This window comes from Carassius auratus, chromosome 4, assembly GCF_003368295.1.
Source record: "Carassius auratus strain Wakin chromosome 4, ASM336829v1, whole genome shotgun sequence".
Classification (NCBI taxonomy): Eukaryota; Metazoa; Chordata; class Actinopteri; order Cypriniformes; family Cyprinidae; genus Carassius; species Carassius auratus.
The window spans coordinates 9177664-9200005 of record NC_039246.1 but is presented as its reverse complement, the minus strand read 5'-3'; the positions used below and the strand labels follow the sequence as shown (position 1 = coordinate 9200005).

At 34.8% G+C, this 22342-nt stretch overlaps 1 protein-coding gene across 1 annotated transcript in view; it reads left to right on the top strand.

The window, feature by feature from the left end:
* Window positions 1-2223: 2223 nt before the first annotated feature.
* tmtc2a (transmembrane O-mannosyltransferase targeting cadherins 2a) overlaps window positions 2224-22342 on the top strand; it is a 32554-nt gene continuing 12435 nt past the window's right edge. The window contains exon 1 of the mRNA XM_026240217.1: window positions 2224-2617. Coding sequence (XP_026096002.1) covers window positions 2535-2617 — 83 coding nt within the window. The 5' untranslated portion in view covers window positions 2224-2534. The remainder of the gene's footprint in view (window positions 2618-22342) is intronic.

The window sequence follows — 22342 nt, the reverse complement described above, 5'->3', positions numbered from 1 at the left end:
ACACTTGTTTTATCAGTTTAATTAATGCAGCTGTTTAGTATTCTGTGGATCCTCTGCTGTGAATGGGTGCCGTCAGAATGAGAGTTCAAGCAGCTGATAAGAACAGAAACATGACAATAATCCATACTCTATCCACAAGACTCTAGTCAATCCATTAATGTCTTGCAAAGTGAAAAGCTGCACGTTTATAAGAGAAACAAATCCATCATTATGACGTTTTTAACTTCAAACCGTTGCTTTCGGCTTTTCTTACAAACATGCAGGATTTCCTTGAGGTTGAGTCCATTTTTAACTGATTTGTGGAATTATGGAAAAACCAAAGAGGTGTTTGTAATAATAATGATATTATAGTTTGATTAAGAGCATGTTCAAACACAGGCCCGACATGAAACATGAAAATATCAAATACCAGTTGTTGTAATCAAAAAGAGATGACGAAGAACAAAATACCAACGCCAAGTCAAGACTTCAATCAGTTTCCATCTGAAATGTTCTTTTAATCAGCATAAAACATAATTTTGGTGCTATTTATTATTTTAATACAATTGATCTTAGTGTGGTCTAAATCAAGCAGGTGCTATTTAGGAGCAGGAATGTTCCAGACTCTGGCACTGCCCATCATGACTGTTTCCTGTTTGATATTCATCAGCTGTGATGAAAAATAAAATATAATTATTTATACAACAGGAACTCTGAAAAACAAAATGAGACACGTCTTACAGTCCTCATCAGGCTTGTTTTTCATTCAAAGGTGAATAAAGTCAAATAATGCATTTTTTATTTTTATTATATTATATTATTAAATTGTATTATTTGCATTGAAAAATATCTCTATAAATTACCCTAACACACCTGCAACCAGTTACAAACCTTTTTTTTTTTGTTATCTATTGCGATTATAATTTTGTAATTTTTTTTTTTTTTTTAATGTATACTTTTCAGATTGACATCTATTCCATCTGACTGTTTGTATCCGCAGCAGAATGCAGCACTGATAAGGTCAGAGCTCGTGTTGATTCCTGAAAACAGCAGTTGTCCTCCCAGTGGGGTTGATGGTCAAGGGTCAACAGCTTGAGGTCAGCGGGGTGGAACAGGAGTGGAGTGACTACACAGGGGTACAAATGATCTCTCGCTCTTGTTCCTGTGTTTGACTCATGCAGATTCTCACATGCACTGAACAGGTTTTGCCCCAGCTGTTCCTAAGTGGGGACTTTCAGAGATCCACATGCAAAAAGCACAACTCACCGCAGGGTGCAAAGATCAAATTCATCATCTACTTCCTTCAAAGCAGATTATTCTTAGGAGGAAAAAACAAACAAACAACAACAAGACTTTTTTCTTGCAATTCTGAGAATAAAAGTCTGAATTGTGAAATATACTAAAGTTGCTAAAAAAAAAAAAAGAATTTCAAGATTTGAACAGAATTCTGAGGGGAAAATGTCAGAATTGTGAGATATAGTCTATATGGGATGTAAATTCAGAACTGAGAAAAGTCAGAATTCTGACTTTATATTTTGCAATACTGAATTTTTAACTCTCATAATTGGGGAAACAAAGTATGAATTTTGACATAAATTCAGAATTATGAGAAAAAAAAGTCACAATTAAATTTATTTATTTGTTAATAACAAATAAATTAATTACATTTATAAAATTTGTTACATGTATTTACTAATGTTAATGCTTCAAACCAAAGCAACTGCATATATATATATATATATATATATATATATATATATATATATATATGAGATATAGCCTATAGCCTATGGGATGTAAACTCAGAAAAGAAAAGAGAAAAGTAAAAATTAAGATTTTACATTTTGCAATTTTACTGACTTTTTTACTCAAATGGGGAATCAATGTTTGAATTGTGAGATATAAACTCAGAATTGCAATAAAAAAGTGGCAATTACATATATTTGTTCGTTTGTTTATTTACTTATTTATTACATTTTGTTTCATTTTTGATTCAGGCAAAAACGTGCTTCCATGCTGATGTGATATTTAGGCTACATAGCCTCTACCAATCAAATCACAGAATGGAGCTTAATATTTATTTATTATTTTTTATTTACTTACAAGTTGTTCAAAACTAATGTAAATGCTGCAAACCAAAGCAATTACACTTATGGTTAAGCTCTAAATCAATGTAATAGGACAAGACTCTCTCAGCTCAAGGGTGATGCCTCTCTTGTGAATTGATTTCTGCGCATGCGCGGCGTTTCCAAACATCACACGCGTGTTGTGTGTTTGATATGAGGGTGTAACTGCAACGGGATGTTTCACTACGGCTTTCTGGACGAAGAGCAGCCGAATACTCTCCGTTCATTAGCGAAAGCACACAGCACGAGCAGATATCTGGGCTGAATCCACAGCCTTTGACTGAGAATGGGTTAGACGAGCGATGCGCGTGTTTGAAACTCTTCCCATCTCGCAGCGGGAGCAAAACAATGAGGACAACAGCAAACAGAGAAGGGGACTGATCAGTGTCATTCATTCCTGGACTTTCTTTTCTCCTCTCTGTCGTTGAGATGATAGTGGAGCTGGTGTGCTGCGTGGTGGCTCTGCTCCTCTACATGAACACACTGAGCGCTGATTTCTGCTATGATGACAGGTAACTTACAGTCCTTGAGCATCACTTCGCATTAACAGATAAGCACAATAATGACAGGTGTGTTCAGTTAAATGTGCTCTTATTCACACAGATCAAATAATCTGTATGCTTATTGTTTGTAAGAATAACGCATACAACTTTATGAAAACATCTTTAGTTGCAAAATGTATCACTCTTAGGCTACTCAATGTATTTACACATGGGAAACGTTTTAGAAGTGGCAGATTAAAAGGGATTAAAACACGTTTGTTTTAATTTGATTATTTTCGTTTATTCGTTTGTTTCTGACACTTGCCATATATCTAAGAAACATTTATATTGTGACACATCTGGTCACTTTTATTGTTTGTCATTTTACATTTGTTCATTGTCTATAGTGTGAACTGTTTGCACTAAATTGAGGAGATCCCAGTATGGGAAATGGGGATAGTTGTCACATTTTTCATTACAGTGACTATGTTTCAGTTTAGATTAGTTTATTTTAATTAGCTTGAAAAAAATAAGCATGTAAAAGGTAGCCTATTGTGCAATCATGCATAGTTAACAACATGTAAAATGTGACAACTTGCCCCAAGGGACTCAAACACTACACATGTTGTATATTTTTCTAAATTAAACCCACCCAATTGAGCACATTAGCTAATTTAGGGCCTGAAACAGATGTGGATGGAGACATCCAAAATGAGCTGGATCATGGTTGGGAAACAGATTGTTCTAAAACATATTTACTGAGATGTAATCTCTGTGACAACTATCCTATCTCATATTTGACTGAGTGACAGGCCTGCTGTTACTGTCAGTCTCATCATTATATTAATGCTTTTTTTTCCCTGGGAAATTGATTAAAACCATTTCAGTATGCTTTGTGAGACACACCCATGGGCATCTTTTGTGGTTTTACTGCAGAGAAATGACCCATGAAATGACGGGTTTAGTGAACTAGCCAATGCAGAAGGAAAGTGATAATTTGTGGAAACATCTCCCGCCGCATCTGATTCTATTAAGATTCATTTATAGACTCCAGTCCACGGTGGAACCTAATCAGGCTTTAAAGATAATTTCAAAGACTCAGCTGGGCATATCAGTGTCCATGCCATAATTGTTTCAGTATATCATAATGCCGTTCAAATGTAAATCATTGATATTCAATTAGTCCTATATTTAAAAACCGATTCAACCATGTGTTGATCTACTCTGTGTTGATAGACAAAATTTCATGGGTGAACTCCAGTCATTCCAATCGGAATCCATAAGATTTGGAGTTTTAAGTATTAAGCGAAATGTTCCCCATGCATATTTTGCTTATGCTCAAGTAAAGCAAGAAATTTGAAATCGGTGGACAATGGACCTTTTGCACACACATTTCTACAGAAATCTCACTGATGAGACTGCAAATTATAGCTCTAATTACTAGTGATGCAAATAGTGTGTCTCACACACTGCGTTTAAATGTTAAATCACGACACATGACCTTTAATTTTCAGATGCGACCCAGTGTTAATTTAAACCCAAGAGATGCACAGATGCATGCATCCTTCTCTGTCCCTCTTGAGTGACCACAGATACCCAATCAGTACACTGACCTTCCAGAGTCATTCATCAAGTCGACCTTCTCACATAAAGGTCAACAGTCTTGCGTCCTACACCCGTTCCCAGGGGTTTAAGTTGCTTTGATTTATGTGTTTGTGTGCACAAGGCATAATCAAAGAATCTGGCGATTGGTTTTCTGTGATTCCCGTCTCGACTCCTGGGACTGGTTTCTGTCTCTGACTGTGGTCATGCACCAGCTGTTGAAGTGTGGTTGCAATCCTAAGCTCTCAGAGCTCTGGAATACTGCGCTCTGTCTCTGTTTTCTTAATCACGTCAAGTGTTTTTCCCTGGAACGGTATGGAGGCTTGTCCACACTCCTTGCGCCAATGGTAATATCAATAAAAAAGTGAATAAAGCATTCTTGGTATGAAATGCGCAACTTGACTGAAGGCAGAAAACATCAGCCAGTGGTAATCCTACTGGGGGAAATTTATTTTTACATGTCTTGAGAGCGATGTTTGAGAGCCGGCATGTGATCTTGTGCCAATTGTTCTGTTCTAAAGCATTTCCATGGTTCTGACTGAGAGTTATACATGGTTTTTGCCCTCTGGATGAGTTTCACATTGCTTGCAGAGATAAAATCTTGCTGTTTGTTTTGAATGCCAGAGTTTTATTAGTGAAGAGATTTCCAGAGGATGTTGTTTGCTGATTAGCTCAGGTTGCAGAGGACATGTTTCCCCCAATAAAGTTAGTTTTTGATTAATTCAGTGGGATATTACTCTTGTAGAGCAGTTGTTTCTTAAATAACAAAGTGGTTGCAATTAATGCGTAGTACTGTAAGACATCAGCACTATTACATTATAAAAAATTAAACCGACTTGTAGTCAAACAAAAGATTTGCATACGAAATAAGGTTTTTAATTCAACCCAGTCATCTACTACTGCCCACTTTTCTTCATTCTTCATGTTTTGTTCATCTGTAACAGTCCTTAAACATGACCCTAGAAATGTGAAATGGGCCTCAAGGGGGATTTACAAAGAAAACATCCATCTCTTTTCCAGCTGTGTGGCGAAATGCATGCTTAACAAGTTGTCTCGTATATTGCTGTAACTTTGATATCTTGTAAATAAGCAGGGAATGTTTTGTCTTTGTTTCACTAAGTATTTTGCAGTATCTCAATTGTTACACTCGGTTTGATGGTGCACATGTGTGTTCTATCAATGGAGAGACTGTATAGCACTTTGTGGCTTTTAGGAGGAGTGTTTCATTATGCGCCTTTGTGTGTATTGTTATTGATCGATTGTGTCAACAAAAAAAAAAAAAAAACTTGCACTGTAAGCTTTATCACCATATGTGTGGTTTTGACAGATGTACAGATTATAAATGATTAATTTGCAATTCTATGCTCATATAAAACATTTATACTGCATTTTGTTCACAATCATGTTTTTGTTTCACTCTTATATCCGTAATGATTAAAGTAATTCTTAAAGTAAAATACATTGTCATCCACAAAAATATAACAAAATACATAAGCGGTCTATCTTCATCGTGATGTTAATGCTTGCCATTACAAGCCTTAATATTAGATGGCAACAGACCATTTATTTGATCAAATCATTTGTTCTAGACATGCTCTCATGTCTTTTAAAATGTCAGAATGCTATTTTATTGGAGTTATAGGACAAAGAGTTTTCCTGAAATTGTCTTTTTATCACTTTGGAAGTAGGTATGTGGTTATTGGTGGTCTTGGAAAGAATTCAAGTCAACATTGAATTTTCAGTTTATGCATTTCTCCAATCCATATGGCAGTAATCAGAATCATCCATGCTTATGAAATGATCAATTTACGGCATATTATAATTAATTTTAAATGTATTTTAAATTTTTCAAAAATATATAAAAAATAATTAGTGCTGTCAAACGATTAATCGTGATTAATCACATCCAAAATAAACTTTTTTGTTTACATGATGTGTGTGTATTGTGTATTTTATTTTATTTAATATTTATATATAAATACACACATGTATGTATTTTTCGGAATTTTGTTTGTTTGTATATTACATAATTTATAAAATATAAATCATACGAATATAAATATATACATGTAAATATTTTCAAATATAATAATTATAATAAGAATATTTATGCATTATTATAATTATACACCTTACACAAAAAAACAAAAACTTTTATTTTGGATGCTATTAATCGCAATACATTTTTAATTAATTCATTTGACAGGACTAAAATAATATTTAAAAAAAAAATATATATATACACACTTTATCTCATTACACTTAGAGGCAGCTGGACTTTATAACAGATCAATGCACTCACATTACTTTGCAGCTCTTGTCACACCCTGTTAGCATCTTCAGGCTTTTTTTCCATTAAACCAGTTACAATCCCAAATATCTACATTGGCAACAGAACATTTAGCACTTTTTTTTTTTTTTTTTTAACTCCTCTAACTGAACCGCTGTCATTCAGCTCTGACTGCTGTGGGATGCAACATGAGCGATGCAGCGAAGAGTGACTTATTTAAAGAGGGTAATTTGAGATGTTTGGAGGCTAAAGAGAGCGCTTAAACCACATAACCCAACACAGAAATGCTATATTTTATGAAGGAGAGGCAGATGGGCTTCATCAAAAGTACCAAAATGAATTTTAAAATCATTTTCAGTGGTTATAGTGAGCCGGAGGCAAAGTGAAAGAGATGCAGAGTGAGTGAGTGACTGAAAGGTTTGACTTGCTGCCAGTGGAAATAGTTGCATTTTAAAACACTCCGCGTTTCTCCCTCGATGTGCTGTATTATTCCACCAGTGTAGAACACATGTAAGTTTTTAAGTTCAAACCTACCATCCCTATTGATTTATGCACACTCTATGGGAGTCTGTGTCGATGTGATGCTGTGTGTTGGGGGTTGATGCCTTGATTACTTGCAGATTTGCACTGGTTATCCTTCTATGGCCAGCTTCAAGGAACTGTCAGCCAACTCTGCACATCTGAACACTGTCTGAATCCACAAACCCCATGTACTTACTGACCAGTGACACTAGCCTCCCAATGGAGGATCATCTACAGTTAAAAGTTAAGAATAGTCTTGTCAAGTCTTGAAAGAACTTACTAGCCAGTGTTGCAACAAAGAGCATGTCGCCTTTATTGAGCTTTACTGAGCTCGACTATTGGTTGTATTGGTGTAGATATACCACTTTGGGATCTGACCCTTTGTACCCAGAAACATCAAATAAATTGTTTCTTTAATAGAAAAGGACATTAGTTTTGTTCAAACATGAGTGGCTGGAGCAGAAGTGTAATGCAGTAGAATATGCAATTACAATGAGATTCTCTAAAGTTTGCCGCTATGTGCCACAATCATTCATGGGATCACATCAAGCAGAATTTTATTGTGTGTATGGACTAGACTTTGACAGCTCCCATCAGTGCCACTATGAGGTAACTTTTGGAAACGTGAACCCCCTTACGTTCCCTCACTGAAGTCGTACCAGTGTAAGTCTGGATCAAAGGGTTCAGCAGAGCCATCAGTGAGTTATGAAGTGTTCACACATGATGAAAATCTCAGTCCTGAGGTCTTGCAGAGTTGAGGCATAACTTCCCATCCAGGTTAATGCTCCACAGACCTCAGAATATGGTTGCTGATGGTTGAAATCCAGAAGATATTTTGAATGTATGTGAAAACATGTTATCCATTCAGTCCTTTATATGGCTTTATATGGCTCATGGTTTTTGTGGGTCTTGTAGAGTCTGTCTGCTCTGGTCCACAATTTGAGGCAGGCTAGTACTGATTTTTATTTATTTATGTATTGACTTATTTATTTGAAATGACTTCTTTCTGACTTTCAGTAGGATGTTGGTTTTAGTCGTCATCCCTTACATTACTAATATAACAACTCACTGCAATATTAATTTATTATCTTATTTCTTTTGCTTCCCATTTCTAATATCACACTGCATTATTTACTCTAGTTATTTAATTACATACCACTTTTATTTATTTTTATTTATCTAAAAAAATAAACTAGTTTCAGTAGACTGTTGGTTTTAGATGTCGTCTTTTTCACATTACTAATAAACCATCATACTGCATCATTTATTCACTTAATTTTTTTATATATTTTAGTTATTTATCTACTTGCTACTTTATACATTTGTTTATTTGAGAATTGCTTCAGTTTTAGTTTAGTATCACACTGTCATTTTTTTTATTTTATTTACTTTATTCATTTGTTTAGGTGCTCATTCACTTTCTACTTTATATATTAATTTGAACGTTGCTCATTTTAAAAGGCATTTTGTTTTCGTTTTCAATCCTTACATTTATAATTGCACCACATTGTACCATCTGTCTATGATTTAAACAGACCACAGTTTATCAGAAACTACATTGTTTTACGATAATGCTGAATCAGCTTTTGGGTTAAAGTTTTATTCATTCAGTTCCCAACAACAATAAAATCAACTTGGCTGTAAGTTGTCACTATACGAGTCAGCTGCTTTGACTGGATCAGACCATCTCTTCCTGGGTGGTTCATTGGTCAGATTTGAGAGATTGTTTAAATCAGATCATCCGGCACTGATTAAAAAGTTGTATTCTATTCCATTTGTTTATATTGCAGTGCTTATTTACAAGTCCAGATTTGTTCTTTTGCGAACCGCCGTATCTAAGTTTTTGTCTTCATAATATTTTCCATCAATGATGATAACCTCAGGCTGAGGGACCACACACACTTAAGCCCAGCGATTATGAGCTTGATCTGCACTGGTGTCACATTGCACTGGCATCTGCCTTCTCCCACAAACACATAGGTGGGCATAAAAACTCGCCACAGTAGGGGGAAATTCAAACCCTCACAAGCCCCCACAGAGTACACACACATTCGTAGCTGTTTGCTGTCTTTGTGATCGATGACGATTGTGTATCATCTTTCGGCAGCTCCCGCTCTCAGCACTCTCTGCCTCCTCCTGTCTTTGTCTTGCTCTGTCTTTTGTTCTCTTCTCTTTCAAATGCTTCCTCACCAGCCTCGTGCCGTGTTGAAATCAGGGGAGCACACAAAAATAAATCCTCCGTTCTCAATGTCAGTTCTGTGCATCTGATTGACAAATCTTTGAATGAATTGGTGCCTTCTGCTCAGGTAGAGATGACAATCATAATCCTGTAGAGCTCAGAGAGAGTGTGTGTGGATATAAAGGGCATCCATCAACATGGTGTCATGCCGTGATAATTGGGCGGCTAGGTTGACCGGTTAATCAGGGGATGATCATGGTTCATGTGGAGCATGTGGTCCTGGTCATCTGTTAGGAGTGAGTCAACTGAATCAAATCCCAAGCCTTGTTAGACGCTGCTGATTGTTTCTTGTATTGATCCTTTTTAATCTTTGTGCTGTTTTACTGGCAGGACCAAAGGTAAACCGTCCAAGACCACCAGCGAAAATGCTTCTGTTTTGCATTTGTCTAGTTTAATACAGTTTTTCCAGTACATGGTCAGTGTCACGGTCCAAGTCACAAATGTTATTAGTGTCCTAAAATGCAGAATCGAATGCATTTTTTCATTAATTTGATGCCACAGCGTTTTAAATTGGTCAAAATCCTGAAACTTTATTTCCCTGTTTTGAATTAGATTATGAATCCCATTTTTGAATGAGGTTTCAGACTTTTGGATCCCTCTGTAAATTATGTCTTGCATAACCTTTTAAAAATGCAAATAGTGAACAGTGGTTTAAATAGTTTTTAATTTGTGCAGCAAAGTGGTTGTGATTTTTGTTTTGTGTAAAAAATACAAATAAACAAAATGTATATATTATGCATGTATGGCCATTTATAAATATTCATAAATATTTCTTGACAGTGTTCTAACAAGTAGGATTTTCATGAAAATATTTAGTTTGCTTTATCTGTGCTAATGAACAGAATTTTTTTTAGATTGTTCTAAATTTCCTCAGTAGTTTGTTTATTGCAAAAAAAAAAAAAAACTTGAGTTTTACAGTTTTTGTCAACTTTATTTGTGGTAATAAAAATAAAAAAAACGATTTAGAAGAATGGTTTTTGTTCTCCATTTCCTCAGCATACCGTAGTAGTTTTGCTTTTTCTATACAAAAAAAAAAAAAATCCAGATGCAAAATAAATTGTTTAATACAAAGAAATACAATTTGCATATTTTTTTTTTTCCAGCTTGATCTGTGCTAATGGTTCTCTGTGCTTGACATTATTCATGCTCATTCTGCCAAAGCTACCTGCAAGCTAATGAGGGCCTCTAATTTTGCCTTCCTGGATGGATTTTATAAATGACTTCAAATGTCACATCTCCATGCCCAGCTGCTTTATGAGTTCAATAGAGATTCATTAGGCCGTGTCACAGAGCGTGGCGGCAAAGTCCATCATCGCGTCTAGTCTATTCAGCCAAATTCTCCACACTCTAAAGCTCAAATGCATTTCTAGGTAATTACTCCTGCTTCAAAAGACACACCGTTCTTGAATGCCTAATTCTAGGGGATGTTTTTATAGCCTCTCACTTCGTAAAAAGAAAAGCAAACAAGGCGAGAAGGAAATGTAAGGGTTTTAAAAGGCCCTCTATATTTCTCACACCTGTAACCCTCTAGCACTGAGCCATTAATGCATTTCCCATTATATAGACCCTCAGTATTTTTTTAGGATGTCGTTGTGAAAGAGTATTGTGAGCAGCTCTGAATTGAGGATATGTTTTCCAAAGAACAAAGAAAGCATCTAAAAATTCCCATATCCAAGTAACCTTCCCTGAGGGAAAGCTGCAACTTCATCATTTCATACATATGACCTGTACTACATCACTCAACCTACATTATCTTAATGATATACTGTGTGTGTAGGGTGGGGGGCGATGTCTAGAGCTTTGTGTTTTTCCTTTTATTCTGCTCGGAGCGATAGGGCATCATTAGTAACCACATCCAGGTCATATTTCATTCCTATTCAAATCTTTTTAGGGTCTGCAATTCATCACCAGTCCGGAAGCAATCTGTTTGCTTTTCCTGTGTTTCCCCCAGATAAGAGGCGCATAGAGCGTTTCGCCTGCCGTGTAAAGAGATCTCCGTGATATGAGGACTTGTTTAGGTTCACTGTCTGCAGCGCTCTCATTGCTATGCAAAGCCATTACCGGTCAGATGATACAGTTAATTTATTGTTCAGGTGCAGAGGGTTTGTGTGAGGAGTGGGGTTTTGGCAGAATTGATTGTTCCCTGAAGTTCACACATAGTATTTTGTGTTTTATGCGTCCATTTTTATACCACCTTTTTGTCTGTTTTAGATATTATGCATACTGTACATTAATGTAAATGACCTATGTTTTGATTGGTTGTTTATATGTTCATGGTTGTGTGATGTCTAACCATCAGTGCTGATGTAACTGGTTGCATATAATCTGGATTAAGTAATCAGATTCCAAAATTAAGTACTTTTATTAGAGTGTATTATTTTTTTAAATACTCATTATCAGATTACAGTTAATTTTTATGGATTACATATTATTCGCACAAGTAAATGATTCATGATTTTTGGGGGGATTTTTAAATGTCATTGTCGTTTTTCATGTTTATTAATATTTTTTTTTCATATAATGCAGGGATATCCATTTTTATCAGCCAAACCCATTCAAATATAATGTTTACTTAATGTCTTTGAAAAAGCTAATTCAAATAATTTAACAGAATATTTGCATGTTTACAGTTCTCTGATGTCATTAATGGTCAGACTGACAGGCAGGTAAACATTTTTAGTGTTTAAACTATTTTAATTTTACTTTTTTTTTAAATTAAATTTAAGTATTTTTTTTTTTTTATCAACTCACAAACCCTCTGCAGTTCTTACATTATCCCCACTTCCTGCTGTAATGTTTAATGCATTTTATGTTGTTAATATAAAAATATATATATATATATATATATATATATATATATATATATATATATATATATATATATATATATATATATATAAAATATTTTCTTTCCCCTTTGCTTTTATATATCAATACGCTTAATGGGACACCTACATTTACTTCACTATATTACAATTCAATCTAGTCTAATCTTGACAAACTATATATCGTTGGAAAGGTCTAAGATTCCCGAATATATATTTTACAAATGTTTTTTGTTAAATATTATGTAGGAAAAGTAATAGATTAATTTATGACAATAGTGCACCTTCAAAAATCTACATTATAACAGGAGTTTTGACCTTTGTTTAAAAAAAAAAAAAAAGACTTATTCGTTGTCTTTTTCTCTATCACATTTTAGAAATCATCAGAAATTATATATCAACTGATATTACATCAATATCATGTTACAAAATGTTTTCATTCATGAATTATAAAAATGTAAGTCTGGATCATGCACTATAAAGTCTATGCTCAAAAATCTGAGTGAAGGGGTTAAACAAGTTTAATTAAAATGTAATCTAAAAGTATTATACAAATAGTCAGAATACATCACCTAACATGAGTAACCTAGATTAAATTACTAACTACAGTTTTCAATGTATAATCTGTAATCAGTACCAGACTGCAATTTGTAATTTACCCAGCTCTGCTACTCATGACGACTCTTTCTAAACTGCCTAGGTTTTCAAATCTAGTTTTCATAAATGATGAGAATGTAATGTTTACCTTACATTCGATTTTAACTTGATTTGAGACATATTTTTGAAACTTTTGACCCCCTGCTCATTCCTCAATGCTGTTTTTCCTCTTATCTGGCTCACAGACAGTATTATTCCTCATGCGGTGTCTGGCTCTAGTAACATCACACCATCAGGTCCTGGAGTTTGTGTTTTATCTGGCCTCGTCTGATTTCAATAAACGGAAAGAAACCATATTTCAGAGTGGGATTTAGATAAACTCCTGCCTGCTGTGTTTATCTGTCTTGGAGTGTGTAAGCTCTGAATATCTCTCCGATATGACATCCATGGTCGCTCTCAGACACCATCTGTCAGTTTTTGATGAAATGGACATTTCTATCGCTCGATATGTTGCAAAGATTCGCAGTGCATAAGTTAGGAATACTATGATTCAGCAGTATGTCTAGCCACAATCTAATCTCTCTATGCTCTTTTTTTCTTTTCTTGTTTCCTCCCCATTTTAGACATTATCTTCCATCCCTCTCTTGTCAACTCAAAGTGAATGTGGATTCCAGATCGCATAATTTGATGATTCCAAGTGTAACAGTCTTCAATTTTACCCATCAAGAATTGATTGGATTAAAAGTGTGCACCTCTAAATCTGAAAACAAAATTGTACAATTGTAAAATAATTTAAGATGCTAAAATAGTTGCAGTTTCATCTAATAAAAAGCTACAACTACTATAAGTAAAATGCAAGGAGTTGACAAGCCCCCCCCCCCACCTTCTGCTGTTTCAAATGCTTGTTCTCTATAAAGTTGAGTGGATGCTGATTGGCTGTCAAGTCCTTCAAGTCAGCGTAGTTGTAGTTTTGTCTCCTATAAATAACCAGAACTCAAAAGATATTGGCTGATAAACTGGATTAAATGCTCTAAATGACTGTTTTTCCTCACTGTACTCTCAACTTCCTCTGAAGTTCAATTTGTGTTCCTGAAAACCTGCAGATGCTTATTTACAAGACATTTTCTTGCCTCACTCCGAGAAGATTCCCTGTGGTGTTTAATAGAAGAATAAGTGGCAGATGAGTGGAGTATTACACAAGCTCTAAATCAAAGCATGGCAGATTTCTAACATGCATAAGCCTTTGAGTGTTCGCTGTTCTGGGAGCTTATGTGGAGTTTTAGAGGGAGAGGTTGTTGTGGGACACAGCTGGTTGCTTGCCAATTAGTGGATGTCCTGAAAAGTGTTACATAAAAGAAAGCAAGGTCAGAGAGGACTGGATGAGGAACACAGACAGATAATGGAATGTGATAAATACTAGCCTTTTTCTTTTCGCCCTCATTCTCTGTGCTGTGGGTGTCTTTTTTTGTGGGTTTTGTGTTTTTAATGACTAGTCTGGGGCAGCTGGACAATGAAAGAGCTCCAAAAGAACCTGCTGTTCTTCATTTATGGATCTGTACACTTCACTTTTACTCTTGTTCCCCACTGGAGTCTGAATACATTCAGCTGTCTTGTCCTCGAGCAGGTGGGAGCTTTTTAGGTCATTGTGACATCCAGATAACCAGCTTACCTTGTTCCTCCTGATAACACCAGACATGTATCATACAGATGCAAGACGAGAGCAAGACTCTGAAATACAGAGTAAGACTTTTTATATAAATGTATATTGTAAAGCTTTAGTGAAAAATAACTGTATGGACCAAAACATCTTTTGGACATTTATTATATGTCTATCGTGATATAAACTAAACTTGAGACCAGCTATTTAAAGTAATTGTAAAAATGACAACAAAAAGGTGTGTTGTTTATTTTCTTGCAAAAGTTACTTGGTGTTTATATTTTATCACTTTTTTTATTTTATTTTTTTTTATTTTTATTTTTTTTAATAAGATTTAAGTAAACTGAATTTGGCACCAGCTACTTAAAGTATCTATAAAAATGGTCTACTCTATTTGTTTACAAAAGGTATTATATTATATTATATTATATTATATTATATTATATTATATTATATTATATTATATTATATTATATTATATTATATTATATATTTTGATGAATGGATGTAAACCATCTATGATCATTAGAACAACAGAATTCAAAAGTGGCATCAAATTAGCATCAGTCCCTGGAGTGGTTCTTGTAGATTACATTTTGATTTGCCTGATAAGGCAGTGAGTAGACAAACACGGTTTGTTGCTGGGAGAACCGGGCAGTGTCAGAATTTAATCAGGGCCATCATTTATCACCGCTGAGTAGACAATGTAGGCATTAGCTTTTAATTAACTCCTCAGACTCAATTATTGCATATCCAGACAACAGAAGATGAGGACCAGGATCCGCAGATGATAATATTTCACTGCCTGGTTACTTCCCTGTAATGTACATTTTGAGCATGCATTTGTGTTGAAATGCAATACAGTCCGGATCCAGGCACTCGTGCCCGGTTGGGTGGCCCTATAAATCCAGCTTTAACTGGATTTTATAGAAGCCATTCATGTTATGAAAACTTTCACTGTTAAAGCTCCAGTCTTTGCCTGGTAAGAGCATTTGTGCTCCATTCACATTTTATATGCAGGGAAGGCCTGCATATATATTTTCATTAAAAGCACCTCAACGGAGGGCCAAGAAACACTTCAAGCTCACACTTTTCCAGATGTGCAGCTCAGCATCCATCACAACGTTCAGACGGTTAGACTTTAAAGGGTCTGGACTATGGGAAGTGAGGAAATCAGGGCCTTTTCAGGCTTTTACAGTAGCAGGTTTGCAAAAGCTGTAAAGTATTTTTGTTGTCCCACTTAATGTATAATATAATAATGTTAAAATGTGTATAATTATTAAATTAATTATTTTTTCTGAATTTTTTTTAATTTTACATTTTATGTTTTATTTTATTTGATTTTGTGTAAGATAAACCAAACTTGGCACTAGCTACTTAAAATATTTTTACAAATGAAAAATGGTCTACTTCATTTGCTTGTAGAAGCTACTTGATTGGTTATTTTGTTATCCAATGCATTTAAAGGACATTTAAGTGTGCTTTAAATGTAAGTAGTGGTACTATCTGAAGGGTTTTTTTGAGGATAAAAAACATACCTGTTTTCGGCTTCTTAATTGGTTACTCAATTAGGCTTGATTTATTTAAGTCTCAGAGCTTTTAAGCTGTGAAATACTCTATTTGAAAGCCAGGCGTTCTGATTGACTGAACTGCAGTGGTTTTATAAGGGATTGATTTCCTTTAACTGCGGTTCTCTCTGTGGCTACCTCTGCCACTGGGCTTCTTATGGACATCATCCATCATTGAGCTAACAAGACTTCTTTGTGCTGAGTGAAATGGCTGTTCCATTAGCAGGACATCGCTCTGGGATTAGCCCAGATGGCTCGTGCTGGAGATGAGTGTCGGTTGTGCTGTAGCGAGGAAGCTCTCAGATCAGTTGTCAAAGTGAGAAGAATCGCAGATACTCACTGGGTCTGTTCAGATCATTAAAATGATTGTGAGTCAGTGCTGTTTGTATGAGGGCCATCATAGTTTTTCTTTCTTTCTCCCTTTATCTGCAGTTTCTGTCTCTTTGAATTTGAATGTGAGCAATCTGTATTTTTCTCTAAAAAACAGAATAGATAATGATTCTTCAATTAGGGTAACTTTTCTGTTCCCTATTATCATTTTGAAAAAAAGTGTAGCTTTTTTTTTTAATTATTGTTTATTATTTATCCTTTGTATTTATTTATCTGCCTTTTCTATTTTTTATATATATATTTTCTCTTTATCAGTTTATTATTCAATTTTTATTGTTATTGATGTACAATATGTATCTATTTATCTGTCTATTTATGTATCTACCTTAATTTATTATTTATTTTCAAGTTTACTTTTCTATGTATTATTTATTTGTCTGTTTCTGTCTGTTTTATGAGCAAAGAAGGGTATGAAAAAAATGTCTATTGTTTAACCTATTTTTTGTGCAAAATATTAACAAAAAAATATGCTCTCACTGAAAACAAACAATTGCAAACAAAACAGTATATATATATAAAAAAAATATATTTTAAATATTTGAGCCACAATAACTTGGCGTCCTTTTAGTCAAGTCTTTGTGCTGCCAAGATAATAGCACTGACTCTTCTCCTGACTGATGAGTTTGGAGAATACATATGGATGGGATCTGAGGCCATTCCTCATAACAGAATCTTTTCAGATCCTTCCCTCCTCTTCAGTTCACCCCGCACATTTTCTATGGGTTTCAAGTCAGGGGACTGGGATCGTCAGGGTTAGACCTTGATTTTATGGTCAGTAAGCCATTTTTTGATGATTTTGATGTATGTTTTGGATTATTTCTAATCATGGCCCATTTTAAGCTTTCTGTCAGAGGCAATCAGGTGTTCATTTAATATCTGTTGATATTTGGTAGTCCATGATGCCATTTATCCTAAGATGATGTCCAGGTCCTCTGGCAGGAAAAACAGCCCTAAAATATTAAAGACCCACCACCAACTGTGGGCATGAGGTACTTTTCCATAAGGCTACCTCTCTGTGTGCGCCAAGCCCACCTCTGGTGTTTATGGCCAAAAAGCTCAAATTTTGCATTAATCTGACCATAGAACCCGATCCCGTAAATTCCAGTAAAGTCTGGCAAACTGAAGATGTTTGAGTTTATTTTTGGATGAGAGAAGAAGCTTTTTTTCTAGAACCCTTCCAAACACTTTGTGGGCATGTAGGTGATGTCAGATTATGGAGACTTTCTGACCCCTAGACCCAACTAACTTCTTAATGGGCTAGGTGCACAAGATGGCGCCGGTCAGCTTCAGCGACGCGATTGTGTGCGTACTTATTTCCGGTCTTGCGACGCTCGCATTGACTGTAAGGGAAACTCACATACGATACGTGGATAGATGTATAAAATTAATGATTTAAAAATTTAACAGCGGATAGTGTGTATATCAAAAACATGGGGAAACATCATCCCTACATTTTACGTACCTCTCTGTGGAAATTCATCAAGAGACAACGCGGAGATTGCTTTAATCTTCTGTTGATTATGCGAATCACCATCAGGTCAGGTCCAGGGATTTCTTCTTTCAAACACAAACCACTCAAATATGCAATACTTTTCATTTTCGAAGAGCTGGTTTTGTTCTGACTGTTATGTAAGATCAATGTTTCTGACTGTCAAACAAGACGCACAGAGATTTCTGATAAAGCATGTTTTATTAACTTTATTTGATAACATAATTTATAACTTACTGTTCAATTAAACGTAATATGGTAGGTTTGCATTAAATAAAAGATCGCTGTTTGCATTCATGTGTGTTTTCTATGTTTATTTGTTTTGTGAAAGATCTGCAGCATAAATCTGTCTATGAGCAGCCATGTATATTGTTATTCTTTTCCATTAATTATCAGATTAAACAGATATTAAAATTAGTCATGTATTTTTTATTGTGTAAAATAATAAAATATGTTGTGAAAATAATGATGAAAAAGACTGATATATGTGAACAATTGAGAAATGGATACTTCTGAAGAAATCGCAGCCCATGTCTCACGAGGTAAATATTTAATATAAATAATAATAATAATGCAAACATTTTCGAAAAATAAGTAATTTGTACATTTACATATTTGGTAAGATAAAATACATTATATAACTGTGTATACACACCATGAGTTCAACTTTCATCTCGTGAACAGTAGTGAACAGTGTATTTAATTCATTCACCAGGCTCAAACATAAACAAGTTTCAAATCCACTGGCTCAGTTAACATTTATAGTATAGTGATAATAGCAGTGTATATCTTATTTGCATTTGAAGTGATATTATAAATCCTGTAAACATATAGAAGGTAATATTTGGACTTCTCCGGTTCTCTGCACTGACTTTAAGCACAACCGGAAATATCTACGCACACACTCGCAAGACCCGGAAATCCAAGATGGCGGAGATATGCAACTAGCCCATAGGCCCTTTTGTTAGAAATGGGCATTTTCACTGCTTTGCTATCTTATTGCCACTTCCCATTTTGTAAAACTTAATAACCTTTTGCCGCACATTACACAACTACTGTGTTTTTTTTTTGTGATGAATGAGTAAGGGAGTTTGGAGTATATGTGTTACCTCATATTTATACCCCTATATGAGCTTTATTGTATGAATTCATTGGGGTGCCAATAATTGTGGTGCACACACATTTAACAAAGATTTTTATTTTTTATTTTTTTATTAAACTGTGGTGGTTTTGCAATTGTTTAATTTCAGTGAGAGCTGATATTGTGTTAATCTTTGTATCAAAATATTAAAAGGTTAAACAATAAAGACCTATTTACCAAAGGTGCCAATATTAGTGGATGGCACACTCTAGTTTTTATCTACTTTTATAAATGATAATTATTTATTTATTTATTTTGTTAAAGCGAAACTTGCCAAAAAAGTTACGGTCTTGCACTTTTTTTTCTAGCATAATCTAATTTTTAAGTAGTGCTATTTTTCTTTATTTATTTATTGATGTGAGGGTTTGCAGTGTTTTTGTTAAAATGTCTTTTTTCACAGTTTTTAACATCATTAAATTCAAGGAGCTGTTATATTTTGGTCTAATTAAACGCCCTGGATCACTGCATGCTGTCACTGTTTGTTCGTAACAGGCTCTCTTGGCGTGCTTTTCTCCTGTAGCTGTTGTTGCACTAATCAGGAAGTGTTCTCTGAGCAGATGAAAGAGTCCAGCACTGAAGGACACTACCGTTTCACTGCTCCACCCCAGTCCGCCAGCGCCTTTGATGGCCGGAAAAAAACTGTGCACTCCGATTGGCTCTCATAAGTTTTTTGTGCTCATGAATGAGTTCCAGTAGACAAGAGGGTTAAACCTTAATCAAGATCTCAGCCTAGTTAAATGCTCATGCCATAGTTGGCTTTAACATCTGGCCAGCTGTGAATGCCTAGCTTTGATCACTGCCTCTTTCCTGCAGTTTTTTGCTTTTGTTCACTGCATGACCCCTATAGATGCCTTTAATATGAATATATGTTGATGAATGGTGGCGCTGAATTAATAAATGTTGGTTAAAAGATGCCTTTTAATTGTCAAAATATTAAAGTCAATAATACTGATATAATTTATTTAATTTACTGTAAATTATGTCCAAACAATTTAAAGTTTCTTGTTGAAAATCCATTCTTGTGTAGACACTTTATCTTGTCTACAAAACTAATTTAAAGCATTTAAACATAAGCCTTCAGATCACAAGATTTTTGTGACTGGTTGTGTATATGTTGCATATTTAACCTTTTAGATGGATGGCATGAGATATTGCTTCTGATTAAATGTGGAGCGCTCAGTGATTTTGTGGTGATGTTTTAGCCAGAAGCCATATGGGAGAAAGGATCAGGCATTTCTGCTGTAATGAGTTTATGATGTATTTCTGATGTTGTGCACCGTACACAACACTGACGTCTCCTCAACAACTGAAATATGGGCTGGGTGATGTGGATGTGGGTTTAAATCATTCGAAAAATCTGAAATACCGGTAACACCTTAAGAAATTATAGTATTTAGTGAATGCAGTGAAGAATTGCTTAAATGCGCTAGCAGTTATTTTAGGTGTTTTACTACATATTTTGTTGTTGTGGAGATGCTTTACATACATCATATAATTTAGCTTTATGGCCTAATGGATGTTTTTACACTTGGTTCCTTTAAAGAAATGGGGAACTCTTGCCAGTATGAATTAAATGAAACCAATCCATCATAGTGGTCCAGCATTTGTGAATGCGGTGACATTTATGAGCGTGTTTTTTATGCCAATTTTCCCCAGAGTTGTTTTCTATACAGCGTTTATGAATACTTGCCTGCAAGGAGTTGTAAAGGCTGCAAGTGGGATGTGCTTGAATCTGTTGGAAAACATCAGTGTTTATAGTTAATGCTTCATGTTAAGCTAAGTAATGTTTTAGTTAATTTATTTTTTAAGACAGCCATACAGCTGATTGCTTTTCATTACTGAGTTTGTTAAAACTACAAACACAAGGGTTGCACACATCTCTGTTGGGATAGGTTTAAAGTGATTAAGACCTTGTCCTCCAGCTGTGTCCCTAAAATACTCTGGCTCTATGATATGCCTGTAATCTTGTTAGCGTTATATTAACACCGCAGCAATGTCCCCCTGTGCAGGGATGCAAAACCGCTCTGTCCCGCTCTGATGCTCGTCACTAATCTGCCAATATGAGGTGCGATCTGCTTTAATGTGCTTTTGCTTGACAAATTCACTTCAAAGTTTATTTGTATAGCGCTTTTTACGATACAAATCATTGCAAAGCAACTTAACAGAAAATTAAGTTGCTACAATATTTAGTAGTAGCTCATAAGTGGTGACTGTCAGTATATGTGCAATTGTGCATATGACAGGAATTTTCTGAAAAATTGAAACCAGAAAAAGTCAGTCAGATGATGAATACTATTAACAGCAATTATTATATGATGCAGTCACACTTGTAGCAATATTTGTTAGTTCTTTATGTTGTTTCAGGGTAAGCATCATCTGAGGTCCTCTGAGGGGTCAGCATCATCTCTTCTCAGGTGTTCTGGATCCAGAATGGAGCTTGTGTAAATCCTAGTTACCACGGGATTGATGGAAGAATAATATCTTTTAAAAATTATCATTGATGATGATGATGATGATGGTGATAATCTAGTTTGTAATAATACATAATGAAATGATGATCACATAAATAATCATACAATATATTAAAATAATTAATAATAATAATAATGTTTTTGACACATCTGATTTATTGTCCTGTAATATAACTGTTTGACATGGTAGAATAAGATCTTAAAAAAAAGTATTACTACTAATAATATAATATTGATGCAATAATTTGTAATAATTATTTTTGTAATAAAAAATAATGAAAAGTTTATAGAAATTTCAACAATAATAAAATATAATAATCCTAATATAGTATCCTAATATAGTATCCTAATAATAATTATTAAATCTATTTTATTTGTGAAAATAACAATGTCATACAAACACATTAGTTTATGAAATTCTTATTATTTTAAATCAATAAAAATATTTATGTATTATTGCCTGCAATGTTTACATCTAATCAAAGTGCCAGCTAAAGCTAGTCTTATATAGGGCCAATGGATTGTTTTGGAAACCCACTGACTATTTTATTTTTAGAATTTGTACAATAACTGCATTTATGCTTCTGTGCAACATAACTAGTTCTTGTACCCTAAATTGCACGATCAGTCTGATTACTCTCTTAGCACAGGCTATGTTGGAATTGAATAATGACTGAACATCAAGACATGTCAACTGCATTAACCTTCTGAACTCTCTGTGACTGAGAGGCTTTGTGAGGCGACTCACAAGTAATTTACAGAGATTATAAACACTGGAAGCTGAAAACTTCAGTATGTACATGTATGTGGTTTAAAGTGTATTGCCAATGAATCAGGGATAGATACACCAAGATAGGACTGCATTTTTCCAGTTCCCCGAGGAGACAAATGACGCTTTCTGGATTTTAGGAAAACGTAAATTCACAGACCTTCACAACTTGAGTGTGTTTCCTCCTCAAGGTCC